Raw genomic sequence first — 21,676 nt, forward strand, 5'->3', positions numbered from 1 at the left:
TAAGCAAGGGGTCCATGGACTCAAGGTTGGTAACCCCTGCATAAGATTAGGCAGGCTGTTAAAAGAGATAAAGGCAGCAAATTTGTGATTACTGCTAAGATAAAGGAGGTGTTGTGATATGAATTGACCTACAGTGGTGGAAAATAACTTCTTGTAGTTTCCATATTTTAAAAATCCAGCAGTTGAAAATCCAGTGGAACAAATGGCGGGATAGCCAACGAACTTGCATTTGGTCCTGATGAAGAATCTCGGCCCGAAATATCAGCTCTACAGATGCTGTCTGACCTGCTGAGTTCCCCCAGCAACGTGTATGTGTGTTGCATTTATTAGCTCCAATAGTCACAGAGCACTTCGCAGACAATTAAGTACTTCTGAACCACAGTCATTGCAAGATGCAGACAATGAAAATACTAAATGAGGAAGAAACAGTTCCCATTGAAAAAAAATTGAAAAACTGTAGTGGAGTGGGACTGATAAAAAAGTTCTTTTGTGGAACTCTTACGGCACAATGGGTCACTGAACTCCTCTGAATCATGTTTCTTATCAGAAAATGTCAAGTTTCTACATATGTAATTATACTAGTGGTATAAAGTTAACTCAAAAAATGAGAGAAAACATTGGAGCGGAGTCCGTAGCAGAACAAGTGGATCCAAGTGCCCTAGATAAATATCGGAGTAGTAAAGACTGGATTTTATTTCTGTACAAAATTCAATTTCACAAATTAGAATTTAAAGGATAACTTTCAAATGCAACTTCTATGTCAGAAACATCCCAATGCTTTCAATGAACAGCAAAAAAAGTCTCAGAGAGCATGCAAATATATTATTCAACAATTCTGGAAAATGCTCCTCACTTGCCTGGATTTGTGCAATTCTGACAAAACTCAAGCAGCTTAACATTCTATAAATAACACAATAAAGCTCAACCGATACGCTATCCATTCTGTTCTTCTCCCTCTATCACCAGCACAATGCAGTTGCTACTACTACCGCCAAAAGTTCTTCAAGCTCATCCTAATCCCCAAAATCTATGGATCATAAAAGGATATTGCCTCTGTTCCTTATGTCTCATACCATCCAGACCTGAAAACATAGGTCAAAATGCAAGAACATGGTCACCTTTCTTGGTGGTTTTGTGGGAATGCTTAAGGGCTGCAGCAGATCAAGAATGCAGCTTATTTTCAAGAGAAATAAACAATCAGCATAACATGATGAATATGTCAGCAATGCCTACAACCTCATAAGTAAATAAAACCACTTCATCCGCAAATAACATTTAGATTAGATTAGATTCAACTTTATTGTCATTGTGCCGAGTACAAAGCCAATGAAATGCATTTAGCATCTGACCAGAAATGCAAAGAATAGTGTTATTTACAAAATAACTGCTAATAAAAAAAGTGCTACAGCACACAAATATAGAAGTACTAAGACAGTACAATATGGATGCAAAACTGCTTAGCGCTGTGATGAGAGGTTCAGCAGTGTCACAGTCTCAGGGAAGAAGCTCTTCCTGTGCCTGCTGGTGCGGGAGCGGAGGCTCCTGTAGCGCCTACCGGATGGGAAGAGAGTAAAATAGGAGGACAAGTTGAATTTTAAACAGTATTCTTTTCATATGCATCACTTTTAGAACTAGACTCACTGGCCACTTTGTAAGTTATCTCCTATACTGCATGCTCATGACACACTGGAGGAACTCAGCAGGCCGGGCACCATCTGGGGAAACTATCAGTCAACGTTTCGGGCCGGAACCCTTTGTCAGGACCGCAGAGGGAAGGGGCAGAGGCCCTATAAAGAAGGTGGGGGGGGGGTGGAAAGGAGAAGGCTGGTAGGTTCCAGGTGAAAAACCAGTAAGGGGAAAGATAAAGTGGTGGGGGAGGGGAAGCAGGGAGGGGATAGGCAGGAAAGGTGAAGGAGGAATAGGGGAAAACACAGTGGGTAGTAGAAGGAGGCGGAACCATGAGGGAGGTGATAGGCAGCTGGGGGAGGGGGCAGAGTGAAATAGGGATAGGGGAAGGGAGGGGGAGGGAATTACCGGAAGTTGGAGAATTCTATGTTCATACCAAGGGGCTGGAGACTACCTAGATGGTATATGAGGTGTTACTCCTCCAACCTGAGTTTAGCCTCATCATGGCAGTAGAGGAGGCCATGTATGGACATATCCAAATGGGAATGGGAAGCAGAGTTGAAGTGGGTGGCAACCGAAAGATCCTGTCTGTTGTAGCAGACGGAGCGGAGGTGTTTGACGAAGCGGTCCCCCAATCTGCGTCGGGTTTCACCGATGTAGAGGAGGCAGCAGTGGGAGCACTGGATGCAATAGATGACCCCAACAGACTCACAAGTAAAGTGTTGCCTCACCTGGAAGGACTGTTTGGGCCCTGAATGGTGGCAAGAGAGGAGGTGTAGGGACAGGTGTAGCACTTACACTTACAGGGATAAGTGTAAGTGTTGCTGCCACTTGATCGGCTGATTAAGTATTTGCGTTAACAAGCAGGTGTGTAGGTGTGCCAAATTAAGTTGGCACTAACTGCACATACAGTCAATTCGGCAACCAAAGAACATTTTTAAATACAAATGTCTTTAACTATAAAGAAAGAGACAAGCAAGATAAATTGAAAAGCAATCTCAGTAAGTTTCTAATTCAAAAGAATTATTTGAATATATATGAGATTATATTGATTATATATATAGATATATTGAAATTATGAGCCCAGTTGCACTAAGTAAATGAGCTGCATATGCTACAAGTTTGCATCAAACACAAAGAAATACAGTGGACCGATAGATTTAAAATGTGATGCTTGAACAGTAAGGAATGATACTCATGTTTTTATATGTGCTTCTTTTATACCTGGTTGCCTGCCCCAAACCCACGATTCGATGATTGACTTGGCTCGATAGATAGATGTTGGTGTTTCCTCCTCTTCTTTTTTCTCCTTGTCATTCTGGTCATCCTTCTTTAAGCCGGCCTGAAATTCATTATTATCCTCTGTGGCAAGAAAAAAAAAAGTCACATTTTAAGAATAAATTTATCAATTATCAAAAGTTTCAATTATATTTATGCTATATTTTTCATGGAAATGCATACTGGTAATTTCATCCCTAGTTCTTTGGTGAGGTCTCTCCCCCCTGCACCGATGACCCCTTCTCCCATCTTTAACCCTCCTCCTCTTCCTGGACACCCTTCTCTGGTTTCTGCCTGCTCTGGATCTTTTCATTGCCAACTGTTGACGGGACATCGACCTTCTGAACTTCACCACTCCTCTCTTCAATTCCAAATTCACTCCTTCCAAACGCTCTGCTCTCCACTCCCTCCACACTAATCCTAAACTCACCATCAAACCTGCAGATAAGAGGAGTGCTGTAGTAGCCTGGCAGACCAACCTCTACCTCACTGAAGCCTAGCAACAACTGTCAGATACCTCCTCTTATTTACCCCTCGAACAGAATCCCACCAAGGAGCACCAGGCCATTGTCTCTGACACCATCACCGACCTTATTAGCACTGGGGATCTCCCATCCACTACCACCAACCTCATAGTTCCCGGACCCCGCACCTCCTCTTTCTACGTCCTACCCAAGATCCACCAGCCTGCTTGTCCAAGTAGACCCATTGTTTCAGTTTGTTCCTGCCCCACTGAACTCAAATCTGCATTTCTCGACTCAGTTTTTATCCCACGTGGTTCAGACCCTTCTTACCTGCATCCATGACACTTCACATGCTCTTGATCTCTTCAATGATTAAGTTCCCCGGCCCTGAGCATCTTATTTTCGTCATGGATGTCCAGTCCCTATACACATCCTCCCCGCCCCCCCCCCCCCACAGGAAGGAAGGTCTCAAAGCTCTCCAGTTCCTTCTGGATACCAGACCCAAACAGTTCCCCTCCACCGCCACTCTCCTCTGCCTAGCGGAATTCATCCTCACGCTCAATAATTTCTCCTCTGGGTCCTCCCACTTCCTTCAAACAAAAGATGTAGCCATGGGTACTCACATGGGTCCCAAGCTATGCCTGCCTTTTTGTTGGCCACATGGAACAGTCTATGTTTCAAGTCTACACTGGCGTCACTCCCCCACTTTTCCTACACTACACTGATGACTGCATTGGTGCTGCTGCCCGCACCCATGCCGAGCTCATCCACTTCGTCAACTTCGCCTCCAACTTCCACACTGCCCTCAAATTTACCTAGTCCATTTCTGACACCTCCCTTACCTTTCTCATTCTCTCTGTGTCTATCTCTCAAAAAAGCTTAACTACTGATGTCTATTATAAACCCACTGACTCTCACAGCTACCAGGACTATACTTCTTCCCACCCCGTTACCATCCCCCTCTCTCAATTCCTCCTTCTCCACTGCACCCGCTCTCGGGATGAGGCTTTTCATTCCAGAACGAAGGAGATGTCTTCTCATGATTTTTATTAACGACCTGGATGTGGGGGTAGAAGGGTGGGTTGGCAAGTTTGCAGATGACACAAAGGTTGGTGGTGTTGTAGATAGTGTAGAGGATTGTCAAAGATTGCAGAGAGACATTGATAGGATGCAGAAGTGGGCTGAGAAGTGGCAGATGGAGTTCAACCTGGAGAAGTGTGAGGTGGTACACTTTGGAAGGACAAACTCCAAGGCAGAGTACAAAGTAAATGGCAGGATACTTGGTAGTGTGGAGGAGCACAGGGATCTGAGGGTACATGTCCACAGATCCCTGAAAGTTGCCTCACAGATGGATAGGGTAGTTAAGAAAGCTTATGGGGTGTTAGCTTTCATAAGTCGAGGGATAGAGTTTAAGAGTCGCGAGGTAATGATGCAGCTCTATAAAACTCTGGTTAGGCCACGCTTGGAGTACTGTGTCCAGTTCTAGTCACCTCACTATAGGAAGGATGTGGAAGCATTGGAAAGGGTACAGAGGAGATTTATCAGGATGCTGCCTGGTTTAGAGAGTATGCATTATGATCAGAGATTAAGGGAGCTAGGGCTTTACTCTTTGGAGAGAAGGAGGATGAGAGGAGACATGATAGAGGTGTACAAGATAATAAGAGGAACAGATAGAGTGGATAGCCAGCGCCTCTTCCCCAGGGCACCACTGCTCAATACAAGAGGACATGGCTTTAAGGTAAGGGGTAGGAAGTTCAAGGGGGATATTAGAGGAAGGTTTTTTAATCAGAGGGTGGTTGGTGCATGGAATGCACTGCCTGAGTCAGTGGTGGAGGCAGATACACTAGTGAAGTTTAAGAGACTACTAGACAGGTATATGGAGAAATTTAAAGTGGGGGCTTATATGGGAGGCAGGGTTTGAGGGTCGGCACAACATTGTGGGCCGAAGGGCCTGTACTGTGCTGTACTATTCTATGTTCTATGTTCTTCAAAGAAAGGGGCTTCCCTTCCTCCACCATTAATGCTGCCCTCAACCGCATCTTTTCAATTTCACACACGTCTGCCCTCACCCTATCCTCCCACCACCCCACCAGGGATAGGGTTCGTCTCGTCTTCACCTACTACCCTACCAGCCTCTGCGTCCAGCACATAATTCTCCATAACTTCTGCCATCTCCATAGGGATCCCACCACCAAGCACATCTTTCCCTGACCCCACTTTATGTTTTCTGCAGGGATCGCTCCCTAAGCAACTCCCTTGTCCATTCATCCCTCGTCACTGATCTCCCTCCTGGCACTTATCCTTGCAAGTGGAACAACTGCTTCACCTGCCCCTACATCTCCTCCCTCACTACCATTCAGGGCCCCAAACCTTCCAGGTGAGGCAACACTTCACCTGTGAGTCTGTTGGAGTCATCTACTGTATCCGGTGCTCCCGGTTGGCCTCCTATATGTCAGTGAGACCTGACGTAGACTGTGCGACCGCTTCACCAAGCACCTATGTTCCATCTGCCAGAAAAAGCTGGATCTTCCAGCGGCCACCCATTTTAATTCCACTTCCCATTCACATTCCAACATGTCAATCCATGGCCTCCTCTACTATCATGGTGAGGCCACACTCAGACTGGAGGAGCGATACCTTGTATTCCATCTGGGTAGCCTCCAACCTGATGGCATGAACACTGATGGCATGGACATCGATTTCTTAAACTTCCAGTAATGCCTCCTCCTCCCCCCCGCCTCCTTCACAATTCCCCATCCCCTTTTCCCTCTCTCACCTTATCTCCTTACCAGCCCATCCCTCTGGTGCTCCTCTATCTATCCTCTCCTATTAGATTCTCCATTCTCTAGCCCTGTATTTCTCTCACCAATCAACTTCCCGGCTCTTTACTTCACCCCTCTCCCACTCCCGGTTTCACCTACCACCTTGTGTTTCTCCCTCCCCTCCCCCCCAATTTATAACTCTGATTCCTCATCTTTTTTTCCTCCTGTCCTGCTGAAGGGTCTCGGCCCAAAACGTCAACTGTACTCTTCTCTATAGATGCTGCCTGGCCTGCTGAGTTCCTCCAGAATTTTGTGTGTGTTGCTTGGATTTCCGGCATCTGCAGATTTTCTCTTGCTGGTAATTTCAATATCTGACTAATGCTTAAATAAAAAATACATTCAGGAACTATCTTAATCTCTGCCAAACGAAAGTACGAAATTATTAATTCTATTATGGCAAATAGAATAAAATAGATGGAGCTGGAGGGGTTTTGGAGGAGATGGATATGATTAAGGCATATAAGATTATGACAGGAATAGATAGGAGAGACTGAAATTTGCTCATTTCTTAAGTATATAAAACTAGTACTTCAGGTAAAGCTTCGGGTTAGCAGGTGAGAGGGTTAAAGGGGATCCATAGAGGGGCAAGTACCTACAGTAGAGCATTTTAAAATGATGTTGCTGACAGCAATTAAGCAGTATCCAGATGAATAATTGAATTATCTGGACATAGAGGGCAATGGACCAGGTGCTGGGAGGTAACCTAATACGCAAGGTTATCTCCTGGCCAGCATGGATGTATTAAGCAAAGTGGCTTTTTTCTATGCTATACAATTCCATGACTTACCAACACAGTTATGAGTTGGATCTAATAACTACTTTGTGCCAGACATCACACAGAAACAGAAATGAAAGAGAATTTCATTTTTTTCCTAAAGCAGCAACACTAATAAATAGACCGAGCGTATTTATATTCAGTATGCTTCCTACATATTTTACCTCATACTCTGGTGAGATGACACAGATGAATCTCTGTGCCTTCTGGCTGGTGGCCAATGAAACAAGGAAAAGATTTAAATACTTTGTTAATCACTCTTTTTCTGGTAAATGATCACTGCAAGAAACAGCGTGCAACTTCTCTTTGGCACCAGGGCCCAGGCCCCAAAGTGTATTGAAGCGAGTGAACCCGACGTATGGATAACGATTTCAGCGCCAGGCCAGATTTAAAAGATCAGGCTGTTGAGGCCCGAGACGAGGGATGGGACAGTTCAGCTCGCTACTCCATTCTGCACTGAACTAAGTGTCTGGGGACAGGACTCGCTTTATGGATTTCAGTTCAGAATGCTATTTGCTTGTGTTTATTGTTTGCATGATTTGTTTTATTTCTGTCTGCACGTTGGGTGTTTGATGGCCTTTTTCTAAATAGGTTCTTTTGGGTTTCTTTGTTTTGTGGCTGCCTGTTAGGAAACAAATCTCAAAATTGTATAATGTATACATACTTTGATAATAAATGTACTTTGAACTTTTAAACTCTGAGAGTGGGACATGTTTGTCCTAGCATGCAAAGTCAGCTTTGGCTAACTGGGCGGATGAGCTCAACAGTGAGGTCCAATGGCCAGGAAAGCCACTCATGGAGTGTGAAGGGCATGACGAGGCACAAAGGAAGTTATGGTCATCCAAGGTAGGCGGCAGTTTTGATGACTACTTGTACCACTGGACCTGGAAAGAGTGGAACTGCCCCAGTACAACAACTTTTCCACTTTAAAAACTCTCCCACACAGGTTTCTTTGTGTAGTTTACTTCATTACAAGAATGGCACAAATTTAACTGTCATTATTGGATACAATGGACAACTAACCACATATTTAACCCAATGAAACATCAATTCTTTAACGTTTTACAATACTAAAACAAAGCAGCTTTGATGCAACTGATGAGGGAAAAAATTATGGAGTGTGATTTGCCAGCAATCCTAGAATGTTATTTTATTTACTGTCTCAAACCCACTCTTCCACCTTTTTCGCAGAACCTTTGATGCCCTGACTAACCAAGGACCCATCAACCTCCGCTTTAAATATATCCACTTACTTGGCCTAGAATGTTAGAATGTCATTCACTTTAGTACCTTTTGATGATATTGAATCATTAAGATTTTGCGTCGCTTCAGGTCCAGCATAAACAATTTCACCATCCTTGACCATTTCGTTCCAAAGTCCACAGACTCCATCTCGAGTGAAAGCAAGCTAAGAAGAAAGCAAAATGACAAGATTGGTAATTCTTTACCAAGCTGAAACCTTCAACACAAAGTGAAGAATCAGTGATGTTGAAGATCGTTAGAAAGTTGCAAAAATGAAGTTATGATTAATCGGCATCAATTTACTTTCAAACATAAACTTCTTCAAGCTATAAATATGAAGAGAATTCCTTGGGACCAAGCAGTATTCAGCTACAGATAGCTCATGCAATGCCCATATGAAAAAAAGTGAACTTTGAAGTCCAAGTAACACAACACTGCAAAAAGAAGTTACATATATGCTTGGGTATGTTTATATTCATAAATATTTCTTAAAGTCATTGCTCATGCAGGGCTCCCTAAAAGTTAACTTGCAGGTTGAGTCGATGGTAAAGGCGGCAAATGCAATGTTAACATTCACTTCAAGAGGACTAGAATACAAGAGCAATGACGTAATGCTGAGGCTTTATAAGGCATTGGTCAAACCGCACTTTTATTGTTAACAATTTTGGGCCCTTTGGAGTCAGAAAAGTACAGCACAATAATAGGCCCTTTGGACTATTTAGTCTGTGCTGAACCATTTAAACTACCTATTCCCCATCAACCTGCACCGGGACCATAGCCCTCCATACCCCTAACATCCACATACCAATTCAAACTTCTCTTAAACATTGAAATTGATCTTGCATGCAACACTTGTGCTGGCAGCTTGCTCCACACTCTCATGACCCCGAGTGAAGAAGTTTTCCTTCATGTTCCCCTTAAACTTTTCACCTTCCACTCTAACCCATGACCTCGAGTTGTAGTCCCACCCAACCTCAGCGGAAAAAACTGCTTGCATTTGCCCTATCTATACCCCTCATAATTTTGTATACCTCTATCAAAACTCTCCTCAACCTTCTATGTTCCAAGGAATAAGGTCCTAACCTATTCAATCTTTCCTTATAAGTCAGGTCTTCCACTCCTGGCAACATCCTTATAAATTTTCCCTGTACTCTTTCAACCTTGTTTATATCTTTCCTGTAGGTGACCAAAACTGCACACAATGCTGTTGATTAGGCCTCATTAATGACTTATACAATGTCAACATAACATTCCATCTCCTGTACTCCAATTTAAATTGCCTCAAGGCAGCAAACACTCCTACTCTGTAATCTGTATGGGGTCCATGAAGCCAATACTGCTTTGCTTCACTTCAAAAGATTCTGTGTCTGTCTCCTGAGTAAATACAGATGCAAAAAACCCATTTAAGATCTCCTCCTTCTACTTTGGCTCTACACATGAACTATGTAAGAAAGGATGTGCTGGCATGAGAAAGCCCAGGAGAGGTCCATGAGAATGATTCCAGGAATGAAAGGGTTTGATGGCTCTGGCCCTGTACTCACACGAGTCTAGAAGAATGGGTGGGGGGGGGTGGGGGGAGGGAGGAGAATCTCATTGAAACTTATGGAGTATGAAAAGTTCGAGACAGAGTGGACATGGAAAGGCTGTTTCCTAGTTTCCTAGAGTAAGGGGAGTTTAGGACAAGAGGACACAGCCTCAGAGTAGAGGGACGTCTATTTAAAACAGATATGAGGAATTTCTTTAGCCAGAGGGTAGTGAATCTGTGGAATTCATTACCCAGATGGCTGTGGCGGCCAAGTCATTGAATGTATTTAAAACGGCAGTTGATGGAATTTTAATTAGTCAGGGCATCAAAGGTTATGGGGAGAAGGCAGGAGAATGGGGTTGAGAGGTATAATAAATCAGCCATGATAAAATGTTGGAGTAGACTCGATGGGCCCAATGCCCTAAATCTGCTCCTACATTTTATGAAATCACCACAGTATCCAGTGACCCTGTGATGTCTATCACAAAGGCCAATCTCAAATCATTCTTCAAGAGGGTGAAACCTTGCAAGGTGTCAGGTCCCAATGTACCTGGAAACCTGTGCCAACCAATTGGCTGAGTTTTCAAGGACACCTTCAACTTCTCACTGCTGTGTTCTCAGGATCCATTCTGCTTCAAAAAGGTGACAGTGATTCCCATGTCAAGAGAGCAAAGTGAGCTGCCTCAAAGACTATCGACCAGCAGCACTCACATCTATCATACCAAAGTGGTTCAAGAGATTGGTAATAGCTAGAATTAACTTCTGCCTAAACAAGGACCGTGAACCACTGCAATTCACCTACCACTACAACAGGTTCTCAGTAGATGCAATCTCACTGGCTCTCCTCCATGCTTTGGAGCACCGAGACAACAGCAAAACTTATGTCAGACTGCTGTTTATCAATTATAGCTCTGCGTATATTAAACATCAAGCTTCTAAATCTAGCTCTCCGTACCTCCCTCTGCAACTGGATCCTCAACTTCCTTATCAGGATACCACAGTCAATACAAATCGGTGATAACATCTCATCTTCGCTGACATAGACACACGTCAAGAACGGGTGCTTTGCCACTGCACAACTCTCTCTACACTCCTGTGGCTGAGCACAGCTTAAACGTCATCCATAAATTTGTAAATTACCATTGTTGTAGGTAAAATCTCAGATGACGACAAGCAGGCAAACAGGAGTGTGATAATTCAGCTAGTTGAGTGGTGTCACAACATTCATTAGTAAGGACACTTGTCACACAGGACGTGTCCTCTTCTCATTACTACCATCAGGGAGGAAGTACAGGAGACTGAAGACCTATACCAAACGATCCAGAGACACATTCTACCCCCTCCCAACAGATTTTTGCATCATCTAAACTTTTTTGTTATAATTCTTTTTATAAGACTTTGTACTGTACAGCTGCCCCAAAATAACAAATTTCACATTTTATATTAAGTGATTATAGACCTGATTCTGATTTTTAACCGTTCAACTCAGCACAGATCTAGTAACTTGGACCTCAAAGCTCACTTATGTCACTGCTTTGTGAAATACTAATCTTACATCGTGTTGCTGGTAAAACTGCCTCATTTCACATTACCGGCCCTAGGCTCAAGCATTTGACAATACCACCTTCAGAATTAAAGAGCCAACTGTTTAGTCTGAACACAAACATGAGGAAATCTGCAGATGCTGGAAATTCAAGCGACACACACAAAAAATGTTGGTGAACGCAGCAGGCCAGGCAGCAGCTATAGGAAGAGGTACAGTCGATGTTTCAGGCCGAGACCTGACAAAGGTCCTGACGAAGGGTCTCGGCCCGAAACGTCGACTGTACCTCTTCCTATAGATGCTGCCTGGCCTGCTGCGTTCACCAGCACTTTTTTGTGTGTGTTCAGTCTGAAGCTTGCACTGATGACAGGACTAAGTTTTGAACATGTTACTTACTGCTTATCTGGTTGTTGACTGACAACAAGTTACTATCTTACAAAACAGCCACCCTCTGGCAAAAAGAAATTAGCACTATAATCCTGCTGAAAAATTCTAAACAAAAAATAAAATACTCACAGCTGCAAGTCTTGTTACCCAAGGCAGTTGAAATGAAACCAATGCTCTTGAATTCAAACAACATTATAGACTATAAGATATTGAAAATAACCACTGAAGATGCAGTTATTTAAATCTCACTGAAAAATACACACACTCCATGAAACATTACTGTCCTGTACAGTACACAGTCCACTTTAGTTGTAATAAATGCATTGGTGTAAATGCAGGTTGCCTTCCACGGTACAATACAACTGCTACATAATGTCGTACAACAACATCAATTTTGTCCAGGCCTCTGTCTCCCTATTGCTCCGAAGTCCCTTGCAGATGCAATCTTCTACTACAGTACAGTGCAGTCAATAACTATTGCATGTCTCATGCTTTAAAAAGACAAGAAAATTAACTCAAAAGCATTAAAAAAGACTGCTGGCAATTTGCAAGCATCTCAAAAATAAAAATTCCATAGACAACGAAGCAGTCAGCTTTTTTTTTCCCCCAGACTATTTACCAAACTGACTTAAATAATTAATAAAATCCTTGATAAAACGCAGACAACCAAAGCAAATCTTTATACAGGAAGGTACATGAGCCACATCCAATCGAGACAATAAATGCCGGCACCTTCTGTTATTTTCCCTTGGGTTTCCTATCTCCTCAAACTCTGAATGAACATTGCAGATGCACAAGTTTGAAGTTGTTCTCATCACACTGGACTAACTTGCTAAAATTAAACAAGATTATAATCTGGCAAAATTGGTATGAATAGATGCAAGACTTGAAGACATCTTAGACCAGATTATTAGGATGTTCGGTATAGGGCTGGAGGAACGAGCTTGTGAATCAGTGAAACTGGAGTTCAGTTCAGGTTCCCACCATTGGTAATTCCAGATCTCGAGGCCTTGTGTTCAGTGTGTTCTGAGATTGATACCAAGGAATGCTGTCCAAGGACAAATTGGAAGACCAGAAGTTGAGGCCCATTGGCCAAAGCCAAGTTTGAGAATCTCTGCGAGTCCGTTGGAAAAGTCAAAGCCCGGTGTCTGAAGCCTAAGTCAGTGTCTGCTCGAGGATGCAAATGGAGGTCTGTCCTTTGAGTTAAAGGACTGGATGGGAGGGAGGAACAGGACTTATTTTTGCACCAGGCCATTGTCTCCCACACTACCACCGACTTTATCCGCTCAGGGGATCTCCCATCCACTGCTACCAACCTTATAGTTCCCACACCCCGCACTTCCCGTTTCTACCTCCTACCCAAGATCCACAAACCTGCCTGTCCTGGCCGACCTATTGTCTCAGCTTGCTCCTGCCCCACCGAACTCGTTTCTGCATACCTCGACACTGTTTTATCACCCCTTGTTCAATCCCTTCCGACCTATGTTCGTGACACTTCTCACGCTCTTAAACTTTTCGATGATTTTAAGTTCCCTGGCCCCCACCGCTTTATTTTCACCATGGATGTCCAGTCCTTATATACTTCCATCCCCCATCAGGAAGGTCTCAAAGCTCTACGCTTCTTTTTGGATTCCAGACCTAATCAGTTCCCCTCTACCACCACTCTGCTCCGTCTAGCGGAATTAGTCCTTACTCTTAATAATTTCTCCTTTTGCTCCTCCCATTTCCTCCAAACTAAAGGTGTAGCTATGGGCACCCGTATGGGTCCTAGCTATGCCTGCCTTTTTGTTGGCTTTGTGGAACAATCTATGTTCCGTGCCTATTCTGGTATCTGTCCCCCACTTTTCCTTCGCTACATCGACGACTGCATTGGCGCTGCTTCCTGCACGCATGCAGAACTCGTTGACTTTATTAACTTTGCCTCCAACTTTCACCCTGCCCTCAAGTTTACCTGGTCCATTTCCGACACCTCCCTCCCCTTTCTAGATCTTTCTGTCTCTGTCTCTGGAGACAGCTTATCCACTGATGTCTACTATAAGCCTACTGACTCTCACAGCTATCTGGACTATTCCTCTTCTCTCCCTGTCTCTTGCAAAAACGCCATCCCCTTCTCGCAATTCCTCCGTCTCCGCCGCATCTGCTCTCAGGATGAGGCTTTTCATTCTAGGACGAGGGAGATGTCTTCATTTTTTAAAGAAAGGGGCTTCCCTTCCTCCACTATCAACTCTGCTCTCAAACACATCTCCCCCATTTCACGTACATCTGCTCTCACTCCATCCTCCCACCACCCCACTAGGAATAGGGTTCCCCTGGTCCTCACCTACCACCCCATCAGCCTCCGGGTCCAACATATTATTCTCCGTAACTTCCGCCACCTCCAACGGGATCCCACCACTAAGCACATCTTTCCCTCCCCCCCCTTTCTGCATTCCGCAGGGATCGCTCCCTACACAACTCCCTTGTCCATTCGTCCCCCCCCCCATCCCTCCCCACTGATCTCCCTCCTGGCACTTATCCGTGTAAGCGGAACAAGTGCTACACATGCCCTTACACTTCCTCCCTTACCACCATTCAGGGCCCCAAACAGTCCTTCCAGGTGAGGCATCACTTCACCTGTGAGTCGACTGGGGTGATATACTGCGTCCGGTGCTCCCGATGTGGCCTTTTATATATTGGTGAGACCCGACGCAGACTGGGAGACCGCTTTGCTGAACATCTACGCTCTGTCCGCCAGAGAAAGCAAGATCTCCCAGTGGCCACACATTTTAATTCCACATCCCATTCCCATTCTGACATGTCTATCCACGGCCTCCTCTACTGTAAAGATGAAGCCACACTCAGGTTGGAGGAACAACACCTTATATTCCGTCTGGGTAGCCTCCAACCTGATGGCATGAACATTGACTTCTCTAACTTCCGCTAAGGCCCCACCTCCCCCTCGTACCCCATCTGTTACTCATTTTTATGCACACATTCTTTCTCTCACTCTCCTTTTTCTCCCTCTGTCCCTCTGAATATACCTCTTGCCCATCCTCTGGGTCACCCCCCCCCTTGTCTTTCTTCCCGGACCTCCTGTCCCATGATCCTCTCGTATCCCTTTTGCCAATCACCTGTCTAGCTCTTGGCTCCATCCCTCCCCCTCCTGTCTTCTCCTATCATTTTACATCTCCCCCTCCCCCTCCAGCTTTCAAATCCCGTACTCACTCTTCCTTCAGTTAGTCCTGATGAAGGGTCTCGGCCTGAAACGTCGACTGCGCCTCTTCCTATAGATGCTGCTTGGCCTGCTGCGTTCACCAGCAACTTTGATGTATGTTGTTTGTTGCCTGCTGTGTTCTATGTTGTGCTGCTGAGCACTGTGGGCATGCTGTGTTGGTGCCAGAATGTGTGGTGACATTTGCAGACCGCCCCCAGCACGTCCTCATGTGTATTTGGTTGTTAACTCAAATGATGCATTTCATTGAATGTTTCAATGCAAGGATGTTAGTCCCCCTCGGGTTCAGATGTAACCCATCCTTTTTGTACAGGTCATACCTCCCCAGAAGAAATCCCAATTATCTGCAACAACTCCTCCTTCTTTTGGGCAGCAACAAAATTAATGTTACAATACAAATGTTTCATAACGGAGCAAGAATAGCAAGGGAAGGGCTCGAAATGAATCCTCAGAAATCTGTGAATCATGCATTTGAACCAAACTACATACATATATTATTTTTAACAATAAATATATAAATATTATTTATATAATTCTTTATAATTGGTGGATGTTCTTTTTTGTTGCACGTAGCACCAACAGACCACAACACATTCCTAATATGTGTATATGGCGAATAAAGTTGATCCTTGATAGATTTTCAAACCATCTCCAATAAAATAACTGCCCAAAGTTGAAAAGGTACAGATGGTATAGGTTTGGATTATCATCAGGGTCGGCACAGACATCATGAGCTGAAGGGCCTGTTCCACAAAAGTAATTTACAAGAGAACAGCATCTTCCATTTATATAGTGCTTTAACACAAAAAAAACTCACAGAACACTTTGAAGTACCACCGGTGAAATGTTCATCATCAAGAAGGCAGAAGCAGCCAATTTCTGGTACCTCAAGTAGCTCGGGAATGTCCTTAAGGATGTCATAGCCAGGATTAGTAGTTGTGATAAGCTCCTACCATCTACTGACTGCTCCCAATGGTGTTAGTCTCAAATAGCCTCTACAGCTCCTGCCCTTCAATTCTGGCTCAGCAACTAAGCCCGGCAATATTGTTTCTACTAACAGAAGGGGCAAAGCCGGTGTGCTGGCGCCCCCTTAAAATGAGTCACTTCAGGCAGATAGGGCTCGTCAGCCATGGTTGGCAGCTCACCGATCCAAAACTTCAACTGCCTTGTAGCTATACCCACTCATGGAGAAGGGTTCAGGAGTAAACCTAGAGGATAAATCTGGACCTGGAGTCCCAAAGGCAGTCCAACCTTGAGTTCAACACCGACTGGTAATTCTGTGACACCGCTGATACCAAACTGTCTGTGTCTCTGCTGTTCCTTTGGATTTATCAGCTGCATGGAGAAAGGGAGCTTGCTACATGGGGAACGGCTAGCTCTCCATTTTGTACTGCCCTGGCTTGTGTATCACGTAGACAGCTGGGATGCAACATTGAAGATCAACTAGAGGATGTCCCAGAGAAGCGATGGCACATAAAGATTTGAAAACGAGAAGGAAACTTTGAAATTAAGACATTGCAAGAACAGAAACCAATCAGTAAGGATCGGTTGTGTGTCAGGGAATGGACAGCTGAACTTGGTTCAGTGAAGGGTGGATAACAGAAGAGCAATCAAATGTGCAATGGGCAACTAAATTGGAAGTATATTAATTTTCAGCAACAGATTAAGTCAGCCAATGCCTAATTTCACCTCTGACAGTTTTGTTATTGGAAGAATTTCACTTCAAGGTTACAAATACTCCAGTTTGAAACCTCAAATTACTGAGAGGGTCATGAGGGACTGAATCTAAGGAATAGAGTCTGCTGCTGGAACTAAATGCAAACAACATCGCTAAACTTCGGACCAGAGATTTCTATTGAACAAACGTGACAAATAAGAATGGAGGGACAAATAGACCAATTGATGAGTGAAGCTGAATGCTGAACATGGGCAATTACATTTGGCCTTGTCTCAAAGCTTCCAGCATTCAGCTATTTTGACAGAAGTAGACTCCAGATGGACACAAAAGTTCCGTAGATACAGGGTTTGTCTAGCAATCGATGCTGCCATATCGATTTTAATTCTGGATCCATCCTTAATACCAAAAGGAAGTGTTTTTTTCATAAACATGTTATGAACTTACTGGAAACATGTTTCGGTAATTTAATATGACTTTTATTCGAGAAAATAAAACATGAATTAGATGCTTTTTTTTAGTATTCTGAGAATTCCAGCAAGCTTTAGGCAAGTATTCTGTGAATCAATTTTCTATTACATTAGTCTAAACTCTGCAGACCAAGCCCAAAAAGAAGCATTTGGTATGCTTCTCTATTTAACGGAGCTCAATGCTGGTATCAAGATCGATTTTCAGGGAAATCCAATTACTTACCTTCAAGCAAGCTTGCAGCTACAGGCATCTGGTAGCTTTTGAGCTTGATACAAGCCCATAAGCATTCTGGCATATTAATGTAAAATATGGTATCCTTTTATAACTGCTCTGGAAAACAGCCAGATTGCCAGCCTTAATGAAAAGCAATTTAAATGCTGGAAAATGAGGCCAACTCACATGAAATATCACAATGATCTTTGGCACAATCTGGAGAGAATTTAGATCCAATGCACCAGTACTTTTTCATAATCATATCACCTTTTACGGGTATACAGTGCCCAGTAAAAGTATTCAGCCACCAACCCTCTCTTCACATAAATTGAGTATTACAACCAGGGATTTTGATCCATTTAACTGAGAATTTTTATTTGTGAATCACATGTTCCTTCCCCCTCCCCACCCCCACAGTAGAGCCCAAAAGACAGGGAAAATTATAAAGCACAAAAAACTGAAAAGTCAGTTCAAAAGTATTCATTTCCCTGTGCTCAGTACTTAGCTGAACCAGCTCGCAAAACTATCACAGCCAACAGTTTTTTTGGGTAAGTCATGACTGAGCTAGATTTACCCATTTCTCCTTACAAAATTGTTCAGCTGTGCCAAGTTAGTTGGGGAGTGGTGGTGGACAGCAATCTTGAGGTCTTGACGGAGATGTTCAATCGGATTAAGGTCAGGGCTCTTACTGGGCTACTCAAGAACATCAATTTTCATCTATCAAGATAGTGCTAAAGACCCAAGGCGACGTTCTGTGGGCTATGTACAATGCTTCTAAATATACCTTATTTGAATTACTCACTGCAATCTGCTGCATGCAATTCCCCTTCAAGCAATATACTTTTAAATCAACTTAATGAACTACAGATTCATGATCTTCTGAAGGACTCAGTGGACTTAACTCTCAACAACACCTTTAAGCAGACGAGGTTCATTGCCACGGCCAGAAGTGAAGTGGTGGGGGGAACAGAAAGCCTCCTAGCCAGGCTGAAACACAGAGGAATGAGTCCCCTCTACGCAGCATCTTGTTAGTCATAGTCATACTTTATTGATCCCGGGGAAAATTGGTTTTCATTACAGTTGCACCATAAATAAATAGTAATATGTAAATTATGTCAGGAAATAAGTCCAGGATCAGCCTATTGGCTCAGGGTGTCTGACTCTCCAAGGGAGGAGTTGTAAAGTTTGATGGTCACAGGCAGGAATTACTTCCTATGACGCTCTGTGCTGCATCTTGGAGGAATGAGTCTCTGGCTGAATGTACTCCTGTGCCCACCCAGTACATTATGTAGTGGATGGGAGACATTGTCCAAGATGGCATGCAACTTAGACAGCATCCTCTTTTCAGACACCACCGTCAGAGAGTCCAGTTCCATCCCCACATCATCACTGGCCTTACGAATGAGTTTGTTGATTCTGTTGGTGTCTGCTACCCTCAGCCTGCTGCCCCAGCACACAACAGCAAACATGATCGCACTGGCCACCACAGACTCGTAGAACATCCTCAGCATCGTCCGGCAGATGTTAAAGGACCTCAGTCTCCTCAGGAAATAGAGACGGCTCTGACCCTTCTTGTAGACAGCCTCAGTGTTCTTTGACCAGTCCAGTTTATTGTCAATTCGTATCCCCAGGTATTTGTAATCCTCCACCATGTCCACACTGACCCCCTGGATGGAAACAGGGGTCACCGGTACCTTAGCTCTCCTCAGGTCTATCACCAGCTCCTTAGTCTTTTTCACATTAAGCTGCAGATAATTCTGCTGACAAAGTTTCCTACTGTAGCCCTGTACTCAGCCTCATCTCCCTTGCTGATGCATCCAACTATGGCAGAGTCATCAGAAAACTTCTGAAGATGACAAGACTCTGTGCAGTAAGGTGCAGTTATCGGAGAACAAAATTGAGATCCTGGGGGCAAGTCTGCTGTATTGAAGGAAAAAGAGAGATTGTTGTCTTCTATGTTTAATTGAGACATGGCTTACTCCTAGCATGCTAACTACAGTGATTAGACCTGAAGGCTTCTCGATTCGCAGGGTGGACCGAACTGCAGATTTGGAACAAGTAAAAGATGGAGATGTGCTTCATGATAAACTTTTGATGGTGCTCCTACGTGGAGGCGTTATTGAACTGTGTTCCTCTGAACTTCAGCATGTAATGATTAAATGCCGCCCATTCTATTTACCTAAGGACTTCTCATCCATGATTCTCACCAGAGGTTACACATCACCTGCAGCCAACTATAATCAAACGCTTAAGGTACTGCATAATGTCGTCTCCAAACAAAGGACAATCCATCCTGATGCATTTCAAATCAAAGGAGGGGACTTCAGCCAGACTTGTTTGATGAAAATACTGCTCAAATACCATCAGCATATAACGTGTAGCACCAGAAGTCCCAAAACACTAAACCACTGTTATACTAAGATAAGGAATGCCTACCTTTCAATGCCCAGACCGCACTTCGGGAAATCTGATCACTTGGCTCAGCTTCTCCTACCTGCATAGACGCAGAGGCTAAAGAGCAAAGTTCCAAAAATTAGGACAACAAAGAGGAAGTCACAGAGGCAGAGGGGCAGCTATGGCATTGCTTTGAGTTGGTGAACTGGTCCATGTTCCAGGATTCATCTCTGGATCTGAATGAATACACCTTGGTTGTCATGGCCTTATAAAAACAACTGTAGATGAATATATCCCCAAAAAAATCATTCAGTCTTCCCTAACCAGAAGCCCTGGATGAACCATGAAATTCACAGTCAGCTTTGGGACAGATCAGAGGCATTCAAGTCTGGTGACCAATAAAGTTACAAGAGGTCCAGGTACAATCTCCAGAAAGCCATCTCACAGATGAAGTGGCAATTTTGAACTAACTTGAATCAACAAAGGATACGCAACAGTTGTAGCAAGGCTTGAATGCTACCACCTCTTACAAGTAAAATCAAGAGAAAAAGGCGACAGTAGGGCTTCACTTCCAAATGAACTCAATGCCCTCTATGCTCGCTTTGACCGTCAAAATGTGGAAGAACCATCACAAACTCCTACAGACCCCAATGATCCTGTGACTTCAGTCTCTGAGGCTGAACTGCAAACAGCCTTAAAGAGTGTGAACCCACAAAAAACACCTGGCCCAGACAAGGTACTTGGACAAGTACAAAAGGCCCGTGCTGGTCAACTGGCTGGAACATTCACTGAGACCTTTAACCTCTCACTTCAGCAGCCTGAGGTACCCACCTGCTTCAAGCAGGCTTCACTCATATGGGTATCTAAGATGAATGGGACAATCTGTCTCAATGACTATCATCCAGTAGCAATCACATCCACAGTGAAGAAGTGTTTTAAGAGGTGGGCAATGAAACATATCAACCCCTGCCGAAGAAGTGACTTACATCTACTCCAATTTACCTACTAGAGCAGCAGATGCCATCCCCTTGGCTCTTTACTCAACCCTAGAACATCTGGACAGCAAAGATGTCTCTTTATCCACTACAGCTTAGCATTCAATACCATCATCACCTCAAAACTAATCAATAAAATTCAAGACTTTGGCTTCAATTTGATCCTCAATTTCCTCAACTGCAGACCACAGTCAGTTCGGATTGGCAACATCTCTACATCAGCACAGGTGCACCACCAGGCTGTGTGCTTAGCCCCCTGTTCTACTCACTTTATGACCGTGTGGCTAAGCACAGCTCCAACGCCATATTCAAGTTTGCTGATGACACCACTGTTGTAGGCTGAATCAAAGATGGTGACAAATAGGCATATAAGAGTGAGACTGAAAATCTGGCTGAGCGGTACAACAACAACCTCTTGCTCAATGCCAACAAGACCAAAGAAACCAGGAGGCCCATAAGCCAGTCGTCATTGAAGGATCAAAGGTGCAGAAGATCAGCAACTTTAAATTCCTTGGTGTCATCATTTCCAAGGACCCATCCTGGGCACAGCACAAAAGTGTAATTACAAAAAAAAAAGGACGGCAGAGCTCTACTTCCTTGGGAGTTTGCAAAGATTCTGCATATCTTAAATACTGACAAATTTCTATAGATGTGCAGTGGAGAATACATTGACCCACTGCATCACAGCCTGTTATGAAAAATTCTATGTAAAGAAGTGACGTCGGCCCAGTCCATCACGGGTAAAGCCCTCCCCACCATTTAGCACACCTACACTGAGTGTTGTTGCAAGAGAGCAGCATCCATCACAAGAGACCCCCTACCACCCAGGACATGCTCTCTTCTCACTATTGCCATTAGGAAGAAGGTACAGAAGTCTCAGGACTCACACCACCAGGTTCAGGAACAGTTAATACTCCTCAATCTTCAGGCATTTGAACCGAAGGGGCAAACTTCACTTGCCCCATCAATGAAATGTTCCCACAACCTATGGACCCACTTTCTCAGACTTTTCATGTTCTTTATATTTATAGCTCATTTATTATTTCTTTCATTTT

General features: G+C 43.9%; 1 protein-coding gene across 7 annotated transcripts in view; it reads right to left on the minus strand.

Annotated features, from left to right (window-relative positions):
• The window catches only part of herc2 (HECT and RLD domain containing E3 ubiquitin protein ligase 2), a 240,637-nt gene that overhangs the window by 207,814 nt on the left and 11,147 nt on the right, over positions 1-21,676 (minus strand). For all 7 annotated transcript variants that reach the window (XM_063054516.1, XM_063054512.1, XM_063054515.1 and 4 more), the window contains exons 2-3: positions 8,256-8,373; positions 2,851-2,988 (exon numbers count right to left, since the gene is read on the minus strand). In XM_063054516.1, the coding sequence (XP_062910586.1) occupies positions 2,851-2,988; positions 8,256-8,373 (256 nt within the window). The remainder of the gene's footprint in view (positions 1-2,850; positions 2,989-8,255; positions 8,374-21,676) is intronic.

Source organism: Mobula hypostoma, chromosome 7, assembly GCF_963921235.1.
Source record: "Mobula hypostoma chromosome 7, sMobHyp1.1, whole genome shotgun sequence".
Classification (NCBI taxonomy): domain Eukaryota; kingdom Metazoa; phylum Chordata; class Chondrichthyes; order Myliobatiformes; family Myliobatidae; genus Mobula; species Mobula hypostoma.